This window comes from Lepus europaeus, chromosome 18, assembly GCF_033115175.1.
Source record: "Lepus europaeus isolate LE1 chromosome 18, mLepTim1.pri, whole genome shotgun sequence".
Classification (NCBI taxonomy): domain Eukaryota; kingdom Metazoa; phylum Chordata; class Mammalia; order Lagomorpha; family Leporidae; genus Lepus; species Lepus europaeus.
Window position 1 is genome coordinate 32,343,000 of NC_084844.1, and position 23,737 is coordinate 32,366,736.

At 51.0% G+C, this 23,737-nt stretch overlaps 1 protein-coding gene across 3 annotated transcripts in view; it reads left to right on the plus strand.

Moving 5' to 3' along the window:
- Window positions 1–23,737, plus strand: part of AKAP1 (A-kinase anchoring protein 1) — a 56,885-nt gene that overhangs the window by 20,444 nt on the left and 12,704 nt on the right. For 2 of the 3 annotated variants that reach the window (XM_062175383.1, XM_062175384.1), the window contains 9 exons: window positions 977–1,110; window positions 2,574–2,700; window positions 3,515–3,642; window positions 6,249–6,426; window positions 7,980–8,130; window positions 8,552–8,619; window positions 10,641–10,714; window positions 10,880–10,942; window positions 11,440–12,563. In XM_062175383.1, the coding sequence (XP_062031367.1) occupies window positions 977–1,110; window positions 2,574–2,700; window positions 3,515–3,642; window positions 6,249–6,426; window positions 7,980–8,130; window positions 8,552–8,619; window positions 10,641–10,714; window positions 10,880–10,942; window positions 11,440–11,514 (998 nt within the window). In that variant the 3' untranslated portion in view covers window positions 11,515–12,563. Of the gene's footprint in view, window positions 1–976; window positions 1,111–2,573; window positions 2,701–3,514; window positions 3,643–6,248; window positions 6,427–7,979; window positions 8,131–8,551; window positions 8,620–10,640; window positions 10,715–10,879; window positions 10,943–11,439; window positions 12,564–23,737 lie in introns of those variants that run through there. The other variant, XM_062175385.1, reaches the window with a different exon arrangement.

Here is a 23,737-nt window from a genome sequence, read left to right on the forward strand (position 1 = left end):
AGCTTTCCCCGCATGGGCTGTCCTGAGCTCCAGGTGTTGAGAGATCACTTGGAATCTGACTCTAGCTGGGAGCAGAATCTCCTAAGCCTTAGTCCTCTACATCCAGATCCTGCATGGATTGTTTGGCAGAGGATTAGGCCTAGAGTTTGGGAAAACCATGTGGAAAAGAAACTAATTAACAGATGCTCAGGAGTGATTTGTTTCTGGTGATTGAGCTGTCCGTATTTAAGTCAGAGCTGCTTCTCTTGGGGGGCAGGGTGTCTCTGGACCCCTGCTGTGGTCCCTTAGGCAATCTCTTGAACAAAAAGGAACAAAGGTTGGTGCTTCCCACTGTCTTTTTGGGAGTGAACTTTAGTGCTGCCTTTGGCCTTTTGACCAGGGGGTATCAGAGCAAACCTCAAAGAGTATTCAGATTTGCACAATTCGGGCCTAAGACAAGGGCAAGAAAGCCCACTCTCCCTCATTTACATCTGGCTGGCAACTGAGCAGAGCCTTGGGCAGGGATAAGCATGGGGCCCTGAGGCCACTGAGGACTCTTATTTTGCTCTGCTTGGCATTTGGGAGCCCGATGTCCCTGGGTTTGAGGGGCTGGGAAAATTAAAAGTGTTGTAAGAATGGGCCAACTTTTGGGACAGTGCTGACCTCTGAACCACTCCCTCCTTGTCCTTTGGCCTCCCCTCCATGGGTCTGGAGGCCGCTTCTTCCCAGTTCACCACTTGTGTCTGCTCCAGCAGCTGTGGCTAGGCGTGGCTGCCAACTGAGCAAGTGGGACTGTAAGACACAAGCTAAAATTAGGTGCCTGGACACCCCCAGTCCTCTTTCACTGGGGTGGTTCTGAGCCTTCTAGACTGAGTTGACAGTCACCTGCCAAGTTTTGTGGGGTGGGGGCTCTGGGCTTGAGAATTCCGGGAGGTTCTGAGGCATTGGCTGCTCTGAGCTGGGCTGTGCGTGTGCGTGTGCTGCTTCCTTCGCGCAGGTTCTGACGGGAACAGCATGGATTCAGCTGATAGCTGCTGCAGCCTCCAGAAGACTGACAGTTCGCACAACGCCCAGGCAGGCTGCAACCCTAACAAAGTTGACCTCATCGTCTGGGAGATCGAGGTGCCAAAGGTAAGGGTGCAGCATCCCTGTAGGCTGAGTTGGGACAGACTCAGCTCCCGGGCCCAGGGCCACCAGACTTTGGAGGAGGTGGCGGCAGGGCCTGAGGGAGCCAGAGGTGAAGGGAGAGGGAACACTGCACTTTGCCCAGGATCAGGGAGCAGCCTGCTGGAGCCCCTTACTCTTGTACCCCTGAGATTTGCAGCCTGCTCTCTCCCCTGGGACCCTGTGAGTTCTGGGACTCAGATGTGTTTGGAAACACATACTAGCAAAGATCCAGGCTGAGGACATGGGACCCCAACCCCTTCACTGTGCTCTGGCCAATCTCCAGTGCAAAGTGTGTTATAGTGCAGCAAAGCATAAATCCATATTTTAAAGGGCTTGAAAAGTGTAGAAATATATGAAGAAAATAAGAACCGGCTCTAATCCCACCCCCTGAGAGAGACTATGAAGACTTTTATTTCTTTCTTGTCTTGCACCCTGTGGTTTTTAAACAAAACTGAGATTATGTTGCTTTAATTAATACTTTTAAATATTTAACAATTTAATTTTCCAGTTATTCTTTGAAAATCTAATTTTAACTGCATTATTCATTGTGTGAATGTCAATTTGCTTCACTAGTCCCCAATTCCAGAGCTCTTAAATGGTTGCTAGCTTCTTGCCTTTCTAAAGGTACAACTTACTACTTTGGTTTGATGTTTATCTCTGGGGCTCAGGAGTAGTTGGCAGCCTGCATTCTGGGGCACTTGTCTCCTGGGTCAGGATGACTGTTTGGACCTAGGGCTGCCATCTCTCTTGGTGGTTTCCTCCTCTGCTGACCCCGTTAGCAACCCTGCCCTCTTCTCTCCCAGCGCTTACCAAGGGCACAAGGAGACTCCTTTGGGTGAGGAGGGAATGGTGTCCTTAGGAGCTCTGCTGAGGTGGGGTCATTGGGGGTTCTTTGGGAGCTTGTCTTACATCATGGCTAAGTTTGGCTGCTGCTGGCTGTCTTGCCCTGTAGCTCACTGGGTGCTTGTGCGTGCCTCTGGCTGTGAAGGTCCCAGCCTGATATCCGAGGGCAGTGGGGGCCCAAGGGTGCCTCTTCAACTGAGCCCCTGTATCTTTGGACCTGACTAGGCTCGGAGGAGGGCTAGAAGGAATCACACTCAACCCTTGTGATGTTAAAACTCTCAGTGTGGATTTTGGAGAAGAGACCCTGCCTTGCAACTTTTTGGGTCTGGGCCATGTTTTTAGGGGTGAAGTGAGAACTGCTTTGTTGAAGTGCTGATCAGCTTTTTGACCTTGGGTAGGTTCTGTGGCCTCTCAGGGCTTGTGTCTTCACTGGTAAAATATTTATAAAGTTATATTTCTAAATTCTGACACGTGAACAGTTAACATGTTTGAGCTTGACCTCCTGTAAAGCAAAAGCAGGTCTCTAGGAGTAAAGGGAATTGGTTAACCCTCTCATCTCTCATCTCTTTCTCTCTTTCTGGAAGCACTTAGTTGGTCGACTAATTGGCAAGCAGGGACGTTATGTGAGTTTCCTGAAGCAAACATCTGGTGCCAAAATCTATATCTCCACCCTGCCTTACACCCAGAACATCCAGATCTGCCACATAGAAGGTCAGTGGTAGCTGCTGCCCTGTTAGTGTTCATACCTGGAATGTAAGTAAATGGAAATGTTGCAGTCCCAACTACTCTCCTTTTGGAATCTGAGTCCCTAAATAGAAACCCCTGCTCCTCATCCCAGGTCAAAGGACCCCTGGTGTTTTCTCTCAGCCCCTTCCCCAGTTCAGGGGCTTCAGTGACTTAGGTCCTTTCCCACCAGATCTCTAGTTGATGAGGGCCAGGCCTTTTTCTGTTTGCCAGCCTCCAGTTGCATTCAAAGCAGGACCAAAACAGCAGAGGTGTATCTTTTTTTTTTTTTTTAATAAAGTCAAGGATATGTTAGACAGTGTGAGAGAGAGAGAGAGAGCGAGAGAGAGAAAGGGCTTCCTTCCCTTAGTTCACCCCCCAAATGGCTGCTACGGCCAGCGTGCTGCACCGATCCGAAGCCAGGAACCAGGCGCTTCCTCCTGGTCTCCCATGCAGGTGCAGGGCCCAAGCACTTGGGCCATCCTCCACTGCCCTCTCGGGCCACAGCAGAGAGCTGGACTGGAAGAAGAGCAACCAGGACAGAATCTGGTGCCCCAACCGGGACTAGAACCCCGGGTGCCGGTGCCACAGGCGGAGAATTAGCCAAGTGAGCCGTGGCGCCGGCCAAGTGGTGTATCATTTGAGATGTGAATGAGTTTGGGGGCCTTTCTTCCTTAAAGATGCCCTTGAGTTCAGAAGAAGTCCTGTGGAACAGAGTGGGGGGAATATGTGCGCCTTTGTTTCTGCTGTGATTTTCCTCTTACCTGCAGTGGTCGTGTGTCCCACCTCCACCTCCATCTAGGTTCTCAGCATCATGTTGACAAAGCATTGAACTTGATTGGAAAGAAGTTCAAGGAACTGAACCTCACCAATATCTACGCTCCCCCATTGCCTTCTCTTGCACTACCTTCTCTACCAGTGACATCTTGGGTAAGCATCTCCTGGGTGGGCAGAACTTTGCCTGCCCCTTCTCTCTACAGAACTCCATATAAGAAACTCCCCAGTTGGAGCCCAGAAGGCCCAGGGTAAAATTACTTCCTCTGCTCAATCCATGTTCTCTTGGTAGGGGGCCAAGTGCTGACAGGAAGCCAGAGGCCTCTTGATCTCTATGTAGGAGGACCACTCTGCCCTGGCACTGCCACCTGGACACCTTGTGGGTCATGTAGGCATTAGCCTAGAAAGGGTCATGGTTCAACCAGGAGACTGGTCTGAAGCTCCTTGAAGATGGTATTTTATCATTGCCCACCACCTGAGGCCTGGGTTGCACCTGCTGTGGATTTGGATGGGGCTGCGCTAAGTTCTTTGTTTCTTTCTCCTAGCTGAGTGTAGTAGTAGCCCTGGTTCTTCCCTCTCCCCAGCTAATTAGATTATATTTCATAAATATGAGGATATTTCAAATAGTTCATGGGAAAATGGAAGTAAAAATGAGTTTAGGGATGAGTGTTGTGCAGCTATTAAGCTTCTTTGGAGATCTGCCTCCTGAGTTGTGTTTTTGTTTTTGTTTAAAGATTTTTATTTATTTGAGAGGCAGAGTTCAGAGAGGGAAAGACAGAAAGGCTTCCTTCCATTGGTTTACTCCCCAAATGGCCGCAACAGCTGGAGTTGTGCTGATCCGAAGCCAGGAGCCAGGTGCTTCTTCCCGGTCTCCCAAGCGGGTGCAGGGGCCCAAGCACTTGGGCCATCTTCCACTGCCCTCTCAGGCCACAGCCAAGAGCTGGATTGCAAGAAGAGCAGCTGGGACTAGAACCGGCACCCATATGGGATGTTGGCACCTCAGGCAGAGGGTTAACCCCCACTGCACCACAGCACCGGCCCCCTAGAGTATCAGAGTTTGAGTTTTATCTTCACTTTGGGGTCAGCTTTGTTGCAGTGTGCACCGTGAGAGGCAGCAGGTGATGGCTTAAGTATTTGTTTCCATGCCACCCACAAGGGTGTCACAGATAGTTTGGCTCCAGGCTTTGTACTGGCACAGCCCTGGCTGTTTTGGGAATTTGGAGAAAGAACCAGTTGATGGAAAATCTCTCTCACTGCTATTGCTCTGCCTTTCAAATAAATGGGAAAAAAATTTTTTAAGTTTGGTACAAAAATGTTTAAATCTACACAGGTAAGGGATCTCCAAACATTTGTGGAAATTGCTAATTGAAAGAGAACTAAATACGGACTTCAGACTTTTTTTTGCATTAAATAATCATTTTACTTTGTGTTGCTAAGAACCTTTTGAAGCACCCTCAGAGTTCTCCCACAGGTCCAGATGCTGGGTCGCTCTATAGAGTTGACCTGGGGGTTTGGCAGGAACAGGGGCCTGCATCTTGAGGGCCCCTGCGTGCTGGTGCTGCGGGATGTTTGGGGTCTGTCATATCATCTGGTCTCAGTCCAGCCCCTCACACTGAGAAGTGCAGCGTTCTATGGTTCTATGGGCCAAAGATCGTTTCCTGCAGTTCTCTAAAATGGGCTGGGCCTGCTGCTCCAAGAAGACCTCCCCTGGGTTTGGTATAGGCTGAGAGACATATCAGTTCTGTCTTCCCCTAGGAAGACCCTTGTGCTGTAGGGAAGGGGTAGGGAACCCTTTTTGCTTTCTGGGAGTATTTGCTCCATGCTTTATTCTCAAGTTACAGTTTTGTTTCCAGGAGGCCTGGCTCAAACCTTCATATTAAGTAAGGAAGGATTTTGTGTAGTCTTCCTTCCCTTCCTGCTCCCTCACTGTGGAGGTCATCTGGAGACACGCACTTCCAGAGCCTTGAACTGACAGAGAAGCATGGCGGCCAGGACTCTGCTGGGAGCTTCTCTTCTTGTAGACACTGGCCGGAAGGTAGAACAGCCTCTCTGTTGGCCCAAGCACTCCACATGTTGTCTGAGGCTGGGCATGGGGAAAACTGCTGTTGAGGAATAAGGCTTTTAGAGACCATGTGGGGGTTCCTCCAGGGCCTTTGATATAGGGTGTGGTTGCTGAGTCCCAAAGTGACAGTGAGTTGCGGAATGTCTGGAATGTAGGGAAGAAGAGGTGACACGAAGCTGCAGAAAGAACAACTAGGACTCAGACCCTGCTACATACTTGAAAGTGGACCTGTCTTTAGGAATGCAGACTAGAGACTGTCAGGCCCTGAGCTTCCAGGGTCAGCTGCTGGTCCTGAGGGGCCTGGGCTGTCTGCCTCTTATCCCCCAGCACCTCGTTCTCATCATTGCTTCATTCTGTTTACCTCCCTGAGTCTTAGAGACTCATCAAGGAAGTGGGAGGGAGAGGAACCTCTGGCAGAAAGACTCTATGAGACCTGTGTGAGACCCAATACCACATTCACAGTGGGCTATTGGATGCTCAGAACCTCCCTGCACTGCCTTGGGGTGACACTCCTCCTAAAGGCCACTCTTGGTATTGCAGGACAGTGGGCCTCTGGCTAACTAGCTCATGGTGGCTGCCATCTGGGTGCTGTGTTGTTTTGAGTTGCTCTACCTTTTAAGGATGTGCCAATTCAGAGACTTGTCCTGGGGCCTCGGGGCTTAAAGGATGTCACAGTGCCTGCTGCCCCTCCCCTCTACAGCTCATGCTGCCTGATGGCATCACTGTGGAGGTCATCGTGGTCAACCAGGTCAACGCGGGGCACCTGTTTGTGCAGCAGCACACACACCCCACTTTCCATGCACTGCGCAGTCTGGACCAGCAGATGTACCTCTGCTACTCTCAGCCTGGGATCCCTACCTTGCCCACCCCGGTGGAAAGTAAGTGCTGTCCTGGGGCCTGGCGGGCGAGTCTCAGGCTCTGGCCAGGCCATGGGGGAATCCTTGAGGGCTGCATGTCTTGTCCTTGTTCTTGGTGAGGAGGAAGTTATTCTGAGATCCTTCGTGGGCAGGGCATCCCTGAATTCTTGCCAATGCTATGGAGTGGTGCTGGGCTGAGTTTCCTCCACCTAGCTAATGGCCAGCAGGCCAAGCTGCTGTTTCCATTGGTTGAACAATGTTTTGATGCATGGATTCAAATCTCAGTCTTGCCACTTACAATCTGTTAAATGGGGCAGTAACTACTTGTTCTGGGAATTAAGGTTGGCCACTCTATGTGTTATACAAAAAACACTTGATGCAGCCGGCGCCGCGGCTCAATATGCTAATCCTCTGCCTTGCGGCGCCGGCACACCAGGTTCTAGTCCCGGTCGGGGCACCGATCCTATCCCGGTTGCCCCTCTTCCAGGCCAGCTCTCTGCTGTGGCCAGGGAGTGCAGTGGAGGATGGCCCAAGTGCTTGGGCCCTGCACCCCGTGGGAGACCAGGAGAAGCACCTGGCTCCTGCCATCGGTTCAGCGCGGTGCGCCGGCCGCAGCGTGCCAACTGCGGCAGCCATTGGAGGGTGAACCAACGGCAAAAAGGAAGACCTTTCTCTCTGTCTCTCTCTCTCACTGTCCACTCTGCCTGTCAAAAAAAACAAAAAAACACTTGATGCATATACCAGTTTCTTTAAAAGATCCTCAGCCCAACAAGCCTGGTGGTAGCTTGGGTCATGTCCATTTAGCATGTGAGGACACTAAGCCTCTACAATCCAGTGACTTGCCCAGGTGACATTGGAGCAGGATCTTATCTATAGCATTTTTTGTGGTTTTTCCCTTTTGGAAGCATAAGGATTTAGTTTTCATTAGAAAACTTAAAATTGGTTCAACTTAGCAGTAAAGACTGAACCGGAGTCCAAGAGGCATCTGTATTAAGGGCTCCCTTGATGGGGTAGGACCCAGTGTAGCCAGCCCCATGTCCCAGATCCTCATCCCTGATGACCCAGAGCAGTTGCAAGGGCTGCACTGGGGACTCTTACCCATGGTTTGCCCCAGGGTGGAGGGGTGTGGCCCTTTGACACACAGCCTTGTGCTCTGAGCACCGTCCTGAGGCAAAGACTAGAAGACCTGGCTGTCACTGGCCTGAGAGTCCCTTGAGTCTCTCCATTGAGATCTATACTCAGGAATGTAAGTCAGGGTCTGGCACCTGAGTTCTGTATTTCCTTGGTTTGTTCTGGCTAATCTGTGTCCCGTTTCAGAGCAATGGGTCTAGACTGAAATGCTTTTCCAGCTACACACACAGCTAGGCACACAGCTAGGCTGAGTTCCTATGTCTAGTTCTTCCCTTGGATCATCTTGGCTGTGGGGAGACTTTGTTGGAGTTACATTGCCATTCCTGCCCCTCCCCATGGAGTGCAAGCCTCTGAATAAGAACTTAGGGAGGTGGTCAGCAGTGGTCAGGGCAGCCCAGCCCTGGGCCAAGTGAGTCCATACCCACCTTCCTCCTGCCCTGCAGTAACCGTCATCTGTGCGGCCCCGGGCCTGGATGGGGCCTGGTGGCGAGCCCAGGTGGTAGCCTCCTACGAGGAGACCAATGAAGTCGAGATTCGCTACGTGGACTATGGTGGCTATAAGAGAGTGAAAGTGGACGTGCTCCGGCAAATCAGGTGAGTGCAGACTCCCCAGTCAGGCACGTGCCCTGCTTGTTGGAGGATCTGTGGCTTGGGACACACTCATCCTGCTGCCCTACTACTTTAGCAGAACTCTTAAAAAACAAACTCCATTTCTTGCCTCAGCCAAGGTGGGCTAGATGGTCTGTCCCATGGGAGAATCCCCCAGGTATACATTAAAAGTGAGGTGGGATCTAATTCGGGAGTTTAATACAGGAAGTCCTGGGAGGCCAGGGTTGCTTAGGGCTGGCTGCCTGCACCAAGGTATCCAGTGTGCTGTGGACTGCCATGTCATGTGCAACCTCCACTGGGTGACATTGCAGGTGTCACTGTGCTAACAAAAGGTAAATGAACACTGGCTTAGTGTGGAGTCGGCCTTCAGGTCTGTGTTAATCCCATTGCTTTCTTGCCTGTCCAGGTCTGACTTCGTGACCCTGCCATTCCAGGGAGCAGAAGTCCTTCTGGACAGCGTGATGCCCCTGTCAGGTAAAAGTTGGGGCTTCTGGCCTGGGGGTGGGCCATGGGAATAGGGCTTTTTAAGAGCCCTCCTCCTTTCCCAGACGGCTTGTGCAAACACAAGTTGCTGTCACTGTCAGAGTTTCTAATGAAATAGGCCTGGCTGGAGGCCTGAAAGCTTGAGTGAGGACGATGCTGCTGATTCATCCCTGGGGTCCACTGCTCTTGGCAAAGACCCTTCCCAGGACACTGTCAGGACCCAAAGTTGTAGGTTTGCCATTGAGGGCAGACGCTGAGGCCGGCAGCGCTGCTCAGCTGGTGACACTCCTTGGTGGCACTGTGGTGACTGTATTTTCTAGGGTCTTAGAACATTGCCTAAGGGAAGAGGCCTAGCAAAGAGATCTTAGGCAAATAACTTGGCCCTGATTTTCCCCTCCAGAAAATGGGGATGGCCCCCATTTTTCAGGGTGGCTTTAAGAATTACATAAAACTGGCCAGCGCCGCGGCTCACTAGGCTAATCCTCCGCCTTGCGGCGCCGGCACACCGGGTTCTAGTCCCGGTCGGGGCGCCGGTTCTGTCCCGGCTGCCCCTCTTCCAGGCCAGCTCTCTGCTGTGGCCAGGGAGTGCAGTGGAGGATGGCCCAAGTCCTTGGGCCCTGCACCCCATGGGAGACCAGGAGAAGCACCTGGCTCCTGCCATCGGAACAGCGTGGTGCGCCGGCCGCAGCGCCTACCGCGGCGGCCATTGGAGGGTGAACCAACGGCAAAAGGAAGACCTTTCTCTCTGTCTCTCTCTCTCACTGTCCACTCTGCCTGTCAAAAAAAAAAAAAAAAAAAAAGAAAGAAAAAAAAAAAGAATTACATAAAACTAAGACAGGTGAGTAGTAGGTGGTCCCATGGCTATTTGTGGCTAAGCATTTCATATTTGTAGGTAATGGTTGGCTCAGTCCGTCCTTGCTCCCCAGCTGTGCCCTCTCTGGTCTTGTTCTTCTCTAAAGCAGTAAGACGTGCTGTTAGACATGCTACAGCCCACCTGGAGTGGCTGCAGGCAGAGCACGGGGCAGCACTTCGTTTCCTTTCTTGCTTTGCCCAGCCGCCCTCCGCATTTCTATCCACTTGGATAGTCCGCCTAACGCAGCTGAAATGCTCCTTCTTTCTTTCTTTAATATTTATTTTATTTATTTGAAAGACAGAGTTAGAGGTAGAGACAGAGAGGTCTTCCATCCGCTAGTTCACTCCCCAGATGGCCACAACGGCTGGAGCTGCGCCAATCCGAAGCTAGGAGCCAGGAGCTTTCTCTGGATCTCCCACGTGGGTGCAGGAGGAGCCCAAGGACTTGGGCCATCCTCTACTGCTTTCCCAGGCCATAGCAGAGAGCTGGACCGGAGGAGGAGCAGCCGGGACTAGAACTAGCACCCATATGGGATGCCGGCGCTTCAGGCCAGGGCTTTAACCTGCTGTGCCACAGCGCCAGCCCGCTCCTTCCTTCTTAAGACCTTCATAAATACCACCTGTCTCCCATACTCACTGCCTCTTGCCTTGGGTGTGTTCTCATACATAGTTCTTATAATCCAGCCAGGCAAAGTGCTGCTTCAGTGCCTGCCTTTTGTAGAGTGACTGCCCTGTCCATATCCAGCCGGCTGCCTGGCTTTGAATTCTGCCCTTGCCACCCTCAGAGCTGGTTGGCCTGTGGCAGTCACCTTTTGCCTCAGTGCAGTGTCTTCTCTTAGGTCTCACTGATTTGGTGGAAGGACACGTACAGGATACGCAGCACAGTTGGCACTCACATGAGTGCTGCTGGTGCTGATGTTTCCATCGAAGGTGGTTTCTGTCTTTGGAGGGGAGCTGGTGGCAGGGACCCCATGTTTTTCCAAATGAGGTCATATGGAGGCCTAGACTGTGTACCTTATGTGATGGTTCTTGCAAGTGCAGTTCTTGATTCTCATGCACATCTGGAACATTCTACATGGGATATACCTGCAGTGACTGTGTAAGTGACAAGTGTCTTTAAGGTGGGAGTCTAAATGCTGCTTTTCCTTCTCCTTCCAAAGATGATGACCATTTTTCACCTGAAGCAGATGCAGCTATGAGCGAGATGACAGGAAATACAGCACTGCTGGCTCAGGTTTGTGGTGGGAGGTGGGACAGGGGCTCTCTGAGGAGTCTCTCACCTCACTTAATAGTGTCTGGGCTTCTTGCGAGCTAACCTTTCAAGTTCCTTTCTTTCTGTGTCTTGGGGATGGGCCGAGCAGCAGGATAAGGATATAAGTGTGTTGTCCTCCCCTTGTAGGTGACAAGTTACAGTCCAACTGGCCTTCCGCTGATCCAGCTCTGGAGCGTGGCTGGAGATGAGGTAAGTTCTGCCTTTGGTTTCCATTTGAGTCTCTGGCCAGCAGCAGTGGACTGATTTGGAGCTGGTCCTGGTGGTGCTTCCTCCTGAACTCATAAGAGGATATAACTGGAGACCAGCACTTCCCCAAGGGAGACTTTGGGTGCCATGATGGGGGATAGTAGGGTGGAGTGGACAGAGGCCAGGGGTATCACCAAGGTCCTCCAGTGCCCACAACGGCCCCTATCCGTGGTGCTGAGGTGAGAAACCCTGCTCCAGACCTTTGGGGACCTTCTGTCTGTTGGGTTTCCTTCTCCTTCGTTTGTGCTATCAAAGCCCAGATTCCTTCAGCATATTAAAAGCCTGTCCTTTTGCCAAAGTGGCCACTACAGCATTTCAGTCAATGCCACTATCCTCCCATCCTCCACATGCCATTCCTGTCATCTGGGATGTGGAAGGGAGGGCCCATGGCCCCAGGGTGCTGTGATGAGCAAAGCTCTCAAGGGAACTTTCTTTTCTAGGTGGTGTTGATAAACCGGTCGCTGGTGGAGCGAGGCCTTGCTCAGTGGGTGGACAGCTACTACGCAAACCTTTGACCCTGGGCCCCTACAGCCCTCTCTTGAGTCTTTTTTGCACTGTTAAATTGGGCTTGGCCGTCAAGGCAAAGGTTTAACATCAGAATAATAATTCTTGTCCTCCAGAAAGTCCTTTCTCCCTCCCCTCCTATAGTCCTGTTGGGAAGATGTTTAGTCTCTGAGAAGAAAGGGTGGAAGTGTGGGTGCTGTGCGAAGCCATGGAGTGATGTGTAATAAGCCAGTTGCCTTAGCCTGGCTGTAAGCTGTTTGGGGGAAAAACAAACAAACAAACGAAAAAAAAAAAAAAAAAAAAACAAGGGAGAAAAGTCATCTTATCCAAGTTGTTGGCCCACCCTGACTCCCACCCCTATTCCATTACCCCTCTGCTGCTTCCCCTCTTCTTCCCCACCACAAGCCAGACAGGCCACAGCAGGCTGGCCAAGGCTTTGTGTGTTGCTTGCTTGATAGGATTTCTTCTACTTCTCAATCTTTCTTCAGGGAGCAAGAAATGAACTGACGGTTGGGTATCAATTACTTGTACAGCTCACATAAATTAATTGATGGCATCACCAGTTTTTATACACTTTTTCTAGGGCACTAGGTACCCAGACTTTTTAAAATACAGTCGTCAGTGTGAAGCGTCAGTCATGGCTCCAGCCTTGATCACTGAGGGGTGGGCAACCAATATCTTGCCAAGCCTGATTGTCATTTATAACCATTTTCTATTTGTGCAAACTCTGTAAATATGTTTAAAAAAGTGTAATATTTTGTACGCGATACACTGGAGAACAAAGGGAACACAAGACTTTCCCATATGGTGTCATCTGGAAGTGCAAGTTAATTCTGTGGGGTGCAGCTGCCCATCCTGGCTCCTCCAGCCAGGGCTGCCCTGGCTTCCTGCACACTGGAGGGGGTGACTGTAGTGGGGACAGACAGTCCTCTGGGGATTTCTTGCTGTATAAACTTGTTAAAAAAAAAAAAAAAGATTCATTGATAACATTGCAGTGTGGTGTGTTCAATTCTTTTTAGACTGGCAGTGTTGTGAAAATAAATGACTTGAATAACTTAAACTTACATAAATCTTGAATTGTATAAACCATAGCTTGAGTCTTTTTTTTTTTTTTTGGTAATGAAAAAGAGCTGGGGAGTAACAAGGGTGGTTATGAGTGTGGTGGGTTGGGGGTTCAACCATGGGCCTCCCACAATCTATAGAAAGAAGAGCTGAGTTCTTTGCAGACCGTTTGGCTTCTGCCTAGCTTTTCCCTCTTGCCGGTGGGCAGCCCAGTTCCTCTGGCTTCCCCTACTGCATGTCTAAATAGCTAAACTTAAGTTTAAAGCCCTGGTTTCAGGGCGGGCGTTGTGGCCTTGTAATGTCAGTATCCCATTATCAGAGTGCCTGGTTTGAGTCCCAGCTGCTCCATACTCTGATTCAGCTTCCTGCTAATGTGCCTGGGAGGCAGAAGATGATGCACACGTACTTGAGTTTCCGCCAAGTGGGAGATTCAAGTAGAGGTCCTGGCCCCTGGCTTTGGCCTGGCCCAGTCCCAGCTGTTGTGGGTATTTGGGGAGTGAACCAGCAGTTGGATGATTCTCTCTCTGCCTTTCAAATAATCTTTAAATAAAAAAATCACTGGTTTTCAAATTCAACTGTGCATTCTTAATGGATCTATGAAATTATTTAACCTGATAAGAATGATATAAAAATACATACGTCCAAGTGATGCCCCTCTGAAAGGTGCTATGGCCCTGGGTACACCCGCAGTTGGTCCACGTGCTAAAAATTTTGTCCCCCTCCCCTTCTGTACTTCTAGTCCTAAGAGGCGGCAGGGGTGGCGCATGTCACCAAGCCTGGATGCAGGGAGTTCCAGCCACAGGGTTCCCCTGTGCATCGTCTTCCTGACATGGGGCAAATTCTGTAAAGGAAGGGTGGGTTAGGTGAACCCTGATGTGCTGCCAGGCTCGACTGCTGTCTCATGTGCTCTGCAAATACAGCCCTTCCTTCCTGCTAATTCCCCTTAATGAGGCTGACCTGTATTTCTACAAAGCAAATGCTCTAGGCTGTTTCTTGCTGGGAATAGGTGCAGCTGGCGTCTGGTGGGGACAGAGGCATTTGAGAGGCCCTGATACCCTGGGCAGGGAAGGTGGGTGCCTCTCTGCTGGAGGGAGGGTAGGGTTCTGGCCTTGCCCCTGCCTCCCTGGCTTGGGGACAGGCAGGAGCTCCAACTGCTCCCACTAATGTCTTTCCTCATACTGCCTACAGAGCCTCATGTAAGGGCAAACCCTGAGCCTATATGAATTACTTGGGCACGCACAGCATGTGCCTCTTCCCCCTGTCTCACGGAATGCTGGTAACTGCGAGTGAGACAAAGGCTCAGAGGTAGCAGAGGCAGGGCTTGAACCTGGGCCTCTGGGCTCCAGACTCCGTGTACTGCTTTGCACACAATGCCTCTGCTTCTCTTTATAGCTGTGTGGACTAAGCACCCCTGTACTGGCAGGAGGGCGCCCTGCAGGAGACAGTGTCCATAAGCCTTGAAGGAAGAGAAGGTATAGGAAAGTTGTGCGGAGGGTGAGAGGGCAAGGGCATTGCCAGGCCTGCAGGCAGTCTGCCGCTGAGATGGGGCCAGGACTGTAGGTCTTGTTCGTGGGCACTTGGAAAATGAGATTGTCAGGAGGCTGGCTGTGTGCAGATGTATTAACAGAAGGCCTGCCTTCTTGCAGGCATAATCCACGATTCCAGAGATTCGTGGGGATAACTGTTGAGAAGGAATCTTCCAGGGTCTCCCAGACTCACTTCCTCTGCTGTGTTACTTATGTTTTCTACCAGAGAGTTGATCCCTCCTAACTCTACATAGTGATAACAGCATAGGCCAAGGGTCATAGTCTAGGCCTGTTAAAGTTTTATTGGGGCCAGCATTGTGGTGGAGCAAGTTAAGCTGCCTCCTGTGATGCCGCCATCCCATATGGGTGCCAGTTCCCTTCTAATGTGCCTATCTAGGAAAGCAGTGGAAGATGGCCCAAATGCTTGGACCCCTGCACCCACGTGGGAGACCTTGATGAAGCTCCTGGCTTTAGCCTGGCCCAGTCCTGGCTGTTGCAGCCTTCTGGGGAGTGAACCAGTAGATGGAGGACTCTGTTTCTCTCTCTCTCTCTCTGTCTCTCCCTCTCACTCTCACTCTTGACTTTAAATTAATCTTAGAAAAACCTTTTTAAAAAATATATTTTAAAACAGCCATGACCACTTGTTCACACGTTGTCTATAGTTCCATTTTGTACAGCAACCGCAGGTCTGAGTGCCTGCAAATGAGCCCCTGAGCCCTGCAAGCCCCCAGTGCTGGTCTTTTACAGACAACCCCTACGGTAAGTATCCTGTGCTGGTTCACCACCTATGTTTTTAAAAATTTTCATTTTATTTTAAAGGCAGAGCTCTTCCATCCACTTGTTTACTCCCCAAATGCCTGGAACAGCCAGGGCTGGGCCAAAGCAAAACCAGGACCCCAGACCTCCATCCAGGTCTTCAACATGGGTGGAAAGGACCCAAGCATTTGAGCCATCACTTGATGCCAGCAGGAAGCTGGATCGAAAGCAGAGGAGCTGGGACTTGGACCTGTCACTCAGATGTGGGTTCAGGTGTCTAAAGTGGTGACTCAACACCTGCCTCCCCTGTGTGATCCAACTAAAAGGCAACCTTAGTATTTTCTGCTGCTTTTCCTCCATGAGTCCTTTAGGCTTTGAAAATTATCAAAGCCGGCGCCGTGGCTTAACAGGCTAATCCTCTGCCTTGCGGCGCCGGCACACCGGGTTCTAGTCCTGGTCGGGGCACTGGATTCTATCCCGGTTGCCCCTCTTCCAGGCCAGCTCTCTGCTATGGCCCGGGAAGGCAGTGGAGGATGGCCCAAGTGCTTGGGCCCTGCACCTGCATGGGAGACCAGGAGAAGCACCTGGCTCCTGGCTTCGGATCAGCGAGATGCGCCAGCCGCAGCGGCCATTGTGGGGTGAACCAACGGCAAAGGAAGACCTTTCTCTCTGTCTCTCTCACTATCCACTCTGCCTGTCAAAAAAACAAAACCAAAAATTATCGAGCTTCCGGTTCCCCACACCTCCCTGTAGTGGACAGCTCCACCCTGTAGCTCTCCCTCCTGGTAGAGCAGCCAGGCACAGAACTGTCTGCTTCCAGAGGGTGGCACATTACCTGGGATAGGCGTGGAAGCCTGCCGCAGTGGAGACAGCTGGGAGCAGGATCTCAGTTCTGCCCTGTTGAACTCTTAACTCTGTGTGAGTGACTTGCAGGTGGTTCACATGCAATTCGAAGTTGGTGCACTGATCCAGAGCAGTGGTGGCCAACTTGGCTGCACCTTTGCTGTGGTTTGGACAGGATCTGACTGCTGAACTCATGTGGGACTTTAAACCCCAAAGACATCAGTTAATGGTACTGACAGGGCAGACACTTCAAATACAGTGTTTAAGAGGTGGGCCGAGTGGGAGGTCCTTAGGTCACTGGGGGCGTGCCCTTGGAAGGTAGTGCTCAAGAGGGGGTTGGCCCAGCAGCTGCTCCACTTCCTGGCTCACCTGGGGATGCTTCCTCTGCACCAGTCCTGCTTCTTCCTCACCAGATTCTTACCAATGGGGCCACCCGAACTTGGACTGGAACTTCCGGAACTGTGAGCTAAATAAGCCTTATCCGTTGAGTTGGTCGCCTCAGGTATTTCAGTATTGTGATGAAAAGCTGATGGATACAATATCAGACTCGCTTTGAAAGCCACTGACACCCGAGACCTAGCCTCAGCTGTGCAGATTTTATTGGTTTGGGTTGCAGCCTGGGTATTGAGATAGATTTTTTAAAATTACTGCCTTTGGAACATGACACACAAGGGTACATTTCTAGAATTGTAGTTTTCCTTCACCCTTGTCTAGTCAGTATCCTCTAAGAGAACTATTATTCTTTTATGGCCGTGAGATTCGTTTTGCCTGTTCCGGAACTTCATAGTGACGAGATCGTCCGGTCCTTACCCTTGCATCTTGCTGCTCCCACCCACCTCTCTGTGTGAGATGGCCCGAGTCTCCCCTGTGCTCTGTTGGATGAGATGCTCTTATGGACAGACTATGGTCCACGTGCCCACAACTGGCTCATGTTCTCGGCTTCCCCTCTTAGCCTGCGGTGCACCCAGTGCTGTGACTCACGCTTGTGTATTCATTTCCCTCGGGCACACACCTCTATGGAGAAGTCTGGATCCTGGAGTGGGCAGCTGTGGTCGCTTCCTGCTGCTGCTTTGTGAGCTTCCCCGGGAGCCTTTGGGTCAATCCGTCATGTGTTTCCATTGCTGCCACCAGCCCAAGCCCGCCAGACCTGTGGGTCTAGTCCTCCCCCAGACCTTCTGTTGAGGGCTTACATCTCCTCCTCATCCCTGTTAATCGGTTGCATTTGCCCTGGCCAGAGCCTTCAGTGCTGGGCTGCAGGCTGGCTCAGGCTCCTGATACCGCTCTTCTTCTGTGCCCTCTGGGTTGTGCTGAGCAATCTAGTGGCAGGGGTTGTGGACGACTCACAGCCTCCTCTGTATCTTGAGCTTACTAACACAGGCTGATAGGCTGAAATGGCATAAGGCATGGGAAGTCCTTAGCACAGGCCCTGGAGCTTAGAAAGCACTCAGTACATGACACCTAAATGCAGGGACTAGAACACAATCATTGTCACACAAAAGACTGCTACGTCTGGAGCTGCGCCTTCCGATATGGTAGCTATTGGCCATGTAGGACCAGTGAGCCCTTGAAATGTGACTTGTCCGAGTTTGAGTGTGTTGTAAAATATGCACTTAGAAGGAAAATATGATGACCTGCTGAAGTATTTTGGACATTGTGGGTTAAATAAAAGATAATTCATTATACATTTTTTTCTTTTAAAATTTTTATTTTCATTTTATTTGAAAGGCAGAGAGAGAGAGAGCAGAGAGAGGAGAGAGGCAGAGAGATCTTCCATCTACTGGTTCACACCAGCCAGGATTGGGCCAGGCCAAAGCCAGGAACCTGGATTTTCATCTGGGCCCAAGCACTTGAGCCATCATCCGTTGTCTCCCTGGGTGCACAGTAGCAGGAGGTTGAATTGGAAGCAGAGTAGCCAGGACTTGAACCAGTGTGGGGAACCGCAGGCTGGCCACCTGTGGGAACCTCATCTACATGGTTTGCAGCAATCGGTCGACCATAAGTCCTACGAAAACAGCCAGGTGAAACAGATGAAACAGAATGGACTTTGCATAAACTAGGAAGAACCAGGTGAAACAGATGAACTTTCAACCTGAGGCTATACGCGCCCTTTCATCTGATTGGACGATATCAGCATAAAGGGACATTGGGATCTGGGCGGGCCGCGGCCCTTCCTCTTCTTTTCTCCTCTCCCCGCTTTCCTTCTGCCCCCACAAATAAAAGTTCCTTGAGAACCGATGAACAGTGACCGTGTCGCGACTACGTTGGACCCTCACTGGCGAGGGTCCGACAAACCAGCACTTCAATAAGGGATCCATGTCTGTCTTTACCTTTGAGAGTGGCTAGTGGACATGCTCTGATCACACATGTGGTTTCTTGTTTCTGTTGGACAGAGGGGATTATACCCTGTCAGTGCTTTTGAAATTAGGAAGCTCAAACCATTTGCTTCAGCCCTTCCCCGGGTATCCTTGTTAAAGATGCAGGTTGCTGGGGTACACGTTTGACTTAGCAGTTTTGCTACCCATCTCAGATCTTTTTGGAGTGCCTGCATTTGAGTCCCAGCTCCAGTTCTTGAGTCCAGCTTCCTGTTAACACAGGCCCTGGGAGACAGCAGGTTCTGGCTCCCTATGGGTGACCAGGATTGTGTTCCCAGCTCCTGACTTCAGACTGCCCCAGCCCCAGCTGTTGTAATATTTGGGAAGTGAACCAGTGGACAGGAGTTCTGTCTCTGCCTCTTTAATAATAAGGAAATGAAATGAAATGCTAATCTGGATCCTACCCCAGTCTCTCAGAATCAGAAACTCTGAGGAACAGTCCTGGGGATCTGCATTTTCAATAAATCTCCTACCCCCACTGAGCTAAGCTGAAGCCCTCATAAGTTTGGGAACCACTGCACTTGGAGCGATCTGTCCTTTCTCCTAGGCAGATGTGCTGGCACTGTTCTCAACTGACTGGGCTGCTAGGAAATGTTCAGAACCAAGTTTTGGATTAAATGAGGGTTGAAGTAATGCACTGCCTGAGTGGGTGTTTTGCTGTCACTAATGCCTTAGAGTTATCCAGCCTTAGTTTTGAAGTGTCTGTAGGACAAGAACCAAGGTCTGTCTGTGCAGTTGAAACTTTCTGGCTCCCAGAACCCATGTCCTCTATTGACAGATCTGCTACTGCAAAACTCTGGGCAGGACACAGTCTATAATGATGCCTGTCCGCCTGTGGTTGTTCAAAGGATGGAATGAGGTCTTTTTAACTTTAATAAAAACGTCTCATGATAAGGTGAACGCCCTGTGAAGTTCATGGTGTGCGGCACAGGTGGCTGCCACTATCATTGAGGACCACTAGATGGCGCCACAGCACCAACTACTGGAAACATGCCTGCCACTTCCTCCCCACCACCAGGCATCTGAGAACTGTGGTTCTCCAAACCTGTTAGAACTTGTCAGAAATGCGAATTCTCAAACCCTGCTGCAGATCTACTGAATCAGAAACCATTTTAGCACCCCGTGCAGATGCTTGTGATGCACATTTAATGTTTGAGAATCACCATCCTAGAATCAGAGAGGAGCTTGTTGGAGGGGGCAGGGGGTAGGGAGATGCAGGGGTGGGGTGGGGTGAAGGTCATAGGGGCTCATCTAAATCAGTGAGCAGTTAAGGCATCGCAACTGGACGGTGATTTTGTGTTTTTCTGTTTAAATATCCTGTGATATCGGCTGGAGAAGGGCCACTAGGGGACCCGCACTTAGCTGAAAGCGCTTGGCTGGCTGAGTTCCTCAGGGGCTGTGGCTGTTTCTCTCTGCCTGTTCTGAAATTTCTCCCACCCACCCACCACTGTGCTAATGGACTGGAATCTCACAACCTCCCAAGACATCTAGGAAAATGGAAGTCAGAAGTCAGAAAGAAGCTTGAGAGTGGGTGGAAAAATCACTAGTGAATTAAAACCTCATTTCTATCTTTCCAGTCCCATCTGTATCCTAAGGGGAGGCCAATGCCAGAATGAATTCATCTCTCTCTCTCCCCTCTCTCTCCTCTCTTTTTTGACACTGACAAAAATTCCTTTTGCAGGTGACTCCTGAGGCTTCCAAGGGGGCAATGTATCATGCAAATAATTTTTTTCGGCTGTGACGTGTACAGTTTAGTTTGATTTATTTTTTATGTCAGACACAAAATGGAAAGTTAGCACTTTAAAAATGAGTGTGGCTGGCTGAATAAATAAATAATCCGCTCTTGGCCAGAGTCTGCCAGTGCCTCCTTAATTGCTCATTGATTCTTTAATTCTCTGCACTTTAACATCTGTGGAAATTAAGAGGCCACAGAGCATGTGATGTCTTGATGTCTTTTGTTAAACAAATTAAGGAAACAGGGGTTTGTAAGGTGGGGTGCTTCCTGAGGCCTTGCCCTGCAGACTGGAGATGGGAGGCGAAGTTTCCGAGGACCCAAGCTGGGTGCCCTGGGTGGTTTCCTCTGGCACCAGGTACCGTTTTCACCTCGCTTCTGCAGCCGTGAGTGATCATGATGCACTCCAGGGCTGAGAACACAGAACTCCAAAAGCTGCAGACACCCCCTTCCCTCCCCACCCTGTCCTGCATCTCCATTGGATCCTGTCCAGAGGTGACCTGGCGAGACCCCCTCTCTGGAAGAAGCAGGTGCCTGTTTGGGTCCTCATGGATTGGCCCTGTGTAGACTTGGTTAAAGGTCCTGGGAGCCTCATCCATGTCAGGCAGGTTGGGGGGCACTGGCCATTCTCACTGGTGGCAGCAGAGGCCCCGGGGCCTGCCAGGGATCTTTCCAAACTCTCCAATTCCCCTGCACCCTCAGCACCACTTCTAGCTCCCTCTCTGCATGCCCCTGCTCAGGCTGTCACCTGTCTCCTCCTCCTCCCACCAACACACCCCTCCTCTTTTAAATGTTTATTATTTTAATTGACTTGAAAGGCAGAGAGACAGAGACAAACAGAGAGCTTCCATCTGCTGGTTCACGCTCCAGATGCTCACACATGGGTCAGGGCGAAGCCAGGAACTCCATCCAGGTCTCCCATGTGGGTGGCAGTGGTCCAAGCACTTGAGCCATCCCCTGCTACCTCCCAGGGTGCAACAGTAGGCAGCAGGATTAGAAGCAGAGCAGTAGGGACTCAACCCAAGCATTCTGGTATGGGACATGGGTGTCCCAAGGGGTGGCTTAGCTCCTTGAACCACAACTCCCGCCCCCACACACTCCTCTTTAAGGCTCCTCCCTGTGGTTCTGTCCTTTAGGAAGAATTTTTGAGCCCTCACATCAGGTTCCCCGCTGGTGTGGGAAGGTGGCCCTGTGGTGACCAAGAGCAGGCTGAGTGCCCTATTGTCAGGATCATCAGTTCCTAGAGCAGGGTCTGAGTCTCTTCTCCTGTTAACTCCTACCTGGAAAACAGAACGCAGACACGAGAGGCCCCCAAAATATTGGGTGGAACACATTAACATTTGAGTGCATTTGCCCGCAGGCGGATACTACAGGTAGATCCCCAGTTGACAGAAGACAAAATGCTGAGATGTGTTTCAGCATCTCACACCCCTTTGTCTGGAAGCCCTTCTTTATATCTCCCTGCAAGCCTGCCACAGTTTTTCCACGTAAGGTCTGATGAGGTTAAATGAGACCATATGCAGAACACTGGGTAGGTGGCTCATGCCGTGGGAGTAACCCTCCTGTCTCAGTGACTGGTAGGAGACGTGGCACAGGTAATGCCACCTTAGCCTCTGGTGGGGCCAGGTTTTGTGCAGCGGCAGAGGTGGGTGGTGGTGTGGAAAAAAGCCTTGCTCCTGTTGGGCCTCAGACCCTTGAAGGAGGAGGCAGGGCCTGAATCCTGAGGGCCTGGGCATATGGGCCAGGGGACGGGAGAGGGGACCCCATGGGGTAGCCTGGAAGCTCTGGCCATGCATCTCTGGCCACACATATGTCGCTCGGGGGAAGCTCGCCGACCTGCAAAGGCAGTTCCACACGGCTGGCAACTCTGGGCTGGCCGTGCTGGTTAGGAGCTGTGTGAGCTTGGGGACGTTACTTAGCCCTCTCTGAGCCTCAGTTTGCTCATCGGTAGTAATAGTGCCACCTGAAACGACTGTAGGAATTAAACATGAAGCCCCTGGCATCCTGGAGGCATTGGATAGATTTATCATTTACGCTCCTCAGCCGCTGCATAGGGCAGGCGTGCGGACATCTGTGGAATGCTTCTCTCTAGAGAAGAAATTGGTCATCTTTGTCAGCTTCCATGCGTCTTTCTGGGGTGGTGCCATCCTCTCTGAGTCTGGAAGGACCCCCAATTCCTCCACCCTGGAAACTCAGCTCCTGGTCCCAGCTGGACCCACTGTGAATGCGTTTGTGGATGTGATTCTGGCTGCAGGACCAAAGTGCCATTGGAACACCTGCTGCTGTTGCCCCTGCTCCCAGCAGCTGTCTCTTTCCTCGCCAGCCTGGCTGGAGGCAAGGCTGGGACCCTCCCAGGCGGACACAGTGATCTCTGCCTTGAGCACCCCTCATCGGCCCCTCTTCTCAGCCTGTTCTGCTTCCCACAGCATCCTCTTTACATTAGCATTCTCGCCCTCCTCCTTATCAAGTCAGCATCACGCCCGCCTGACCACGTCCCCACTTCTGTGTCTTCTTGCGACCGAGTGCGGCGGCCACCCCTCTCTCTGGCAATTATGATTCCTTCCCCAGCTCACGTCCAAAGTCTTTGTTCTTTTCCCTGAACGTTCAAGTTAATTTCTACTATTTATTCAGCCTTTGTACTGGCTGGCTTGCTACTTACTCAGGAAATGCAGCCCTCAGAGGCAGAGTGGGGACAGCAGAACAACAGTTTAGGACAGGAAGGAAAGATGCTTCACAGGAGGAGGCAGGGCCTGAATCCTGAGGGCCTGGGCACATGGGCCAGGGGATGGGAGAGGGGACACCATGAAGTAGCCTGGAAGCTCTCGGGCTCTGCTTTCAGGGTGAGCAAGTCGGTCTCGCTCCTTCCATGGGCAGTGTGTGCACAGGTACACAGGATCATGTACGCACGTGCAGGTGCAAACCTGTGTATGGAGGAGGCAGGAAAAAATCACGATTAGCAGCCATAGTTCTCTCTGTTCGCCTTTTGTTCTTCCGGGCTCCTGTGAGTGGGCAAGTGGAATTGCCCTGCTCTGAGAAGAGAAACATTTGAGGTAGAAGTGGAGAAAGGGGAGTAGAGGCAGGAAGTGAGGCTAGCGTGGTGAGGTGCCTCTAGGCTTTGTGAAGCACCTGTTCCTTGGGTATCAGCCTTGAGTTTGGTGTTGCTTGGGTTAGAAGACATTGTCTCCTTTGTGAACTAATGCCAGGGTGGGGATAAAGCCACGGCCAGGAGCTGCAGGGCTGAGAGCAGGACTCTGGGGAGCTGGAAGCCGAGAGCTTCAGTCCCCTGGGCGTTTGGAGAACTCCTGGGCAGAGCTTTGGGTGGTGGAATTAGGGAGTTGAACCAATGTTATCTCCTGGGGCCAGGGCTGACCTCTGGTATTCTCTGTGTAAACACATGTGCATACACACGCACACATACATGACAATATATTCATAGCACTTACAATGTTTAAAAGCAGGGGCAGGCATTTGACCTGGCGGTTAAGAAGCCAGTTGGGATGACTGGGTCCCCTATCGGAGTGCCTGGACTTGAGTCTCAGCTTTATCCCTGATTCCAGCTTCCTGCTAACGCAGACTCTGGGAGGTGGCTGGTGATGGCTCAGGTGACCGGGTTCCTGTTACCAGCATGAGAGGTATGGATTAGGTTCCTGCTCTCAGCTGTGGCCTTGGCCCAACCTGACCACTGCTGGAATTTAAGGAGTAATCCAGCAGATGGGAGGGAGCTCTGTCTGTCTCTCAAATGCATAAAAAATTCTTAAAGTATAAAAGGAAAATTATGTATGACATACCACATGAGGAATGCGCCAATATATAAGGTCTTATAGAAGAGGTAAAAAATACAGCACATTAAAATCATATATATATATATATATATATATATATATTACAGAGTAGACAGTGAGAGAGAGAGAGAGACAGAGAGAAAGGTCTTCCTTTTGCCGTT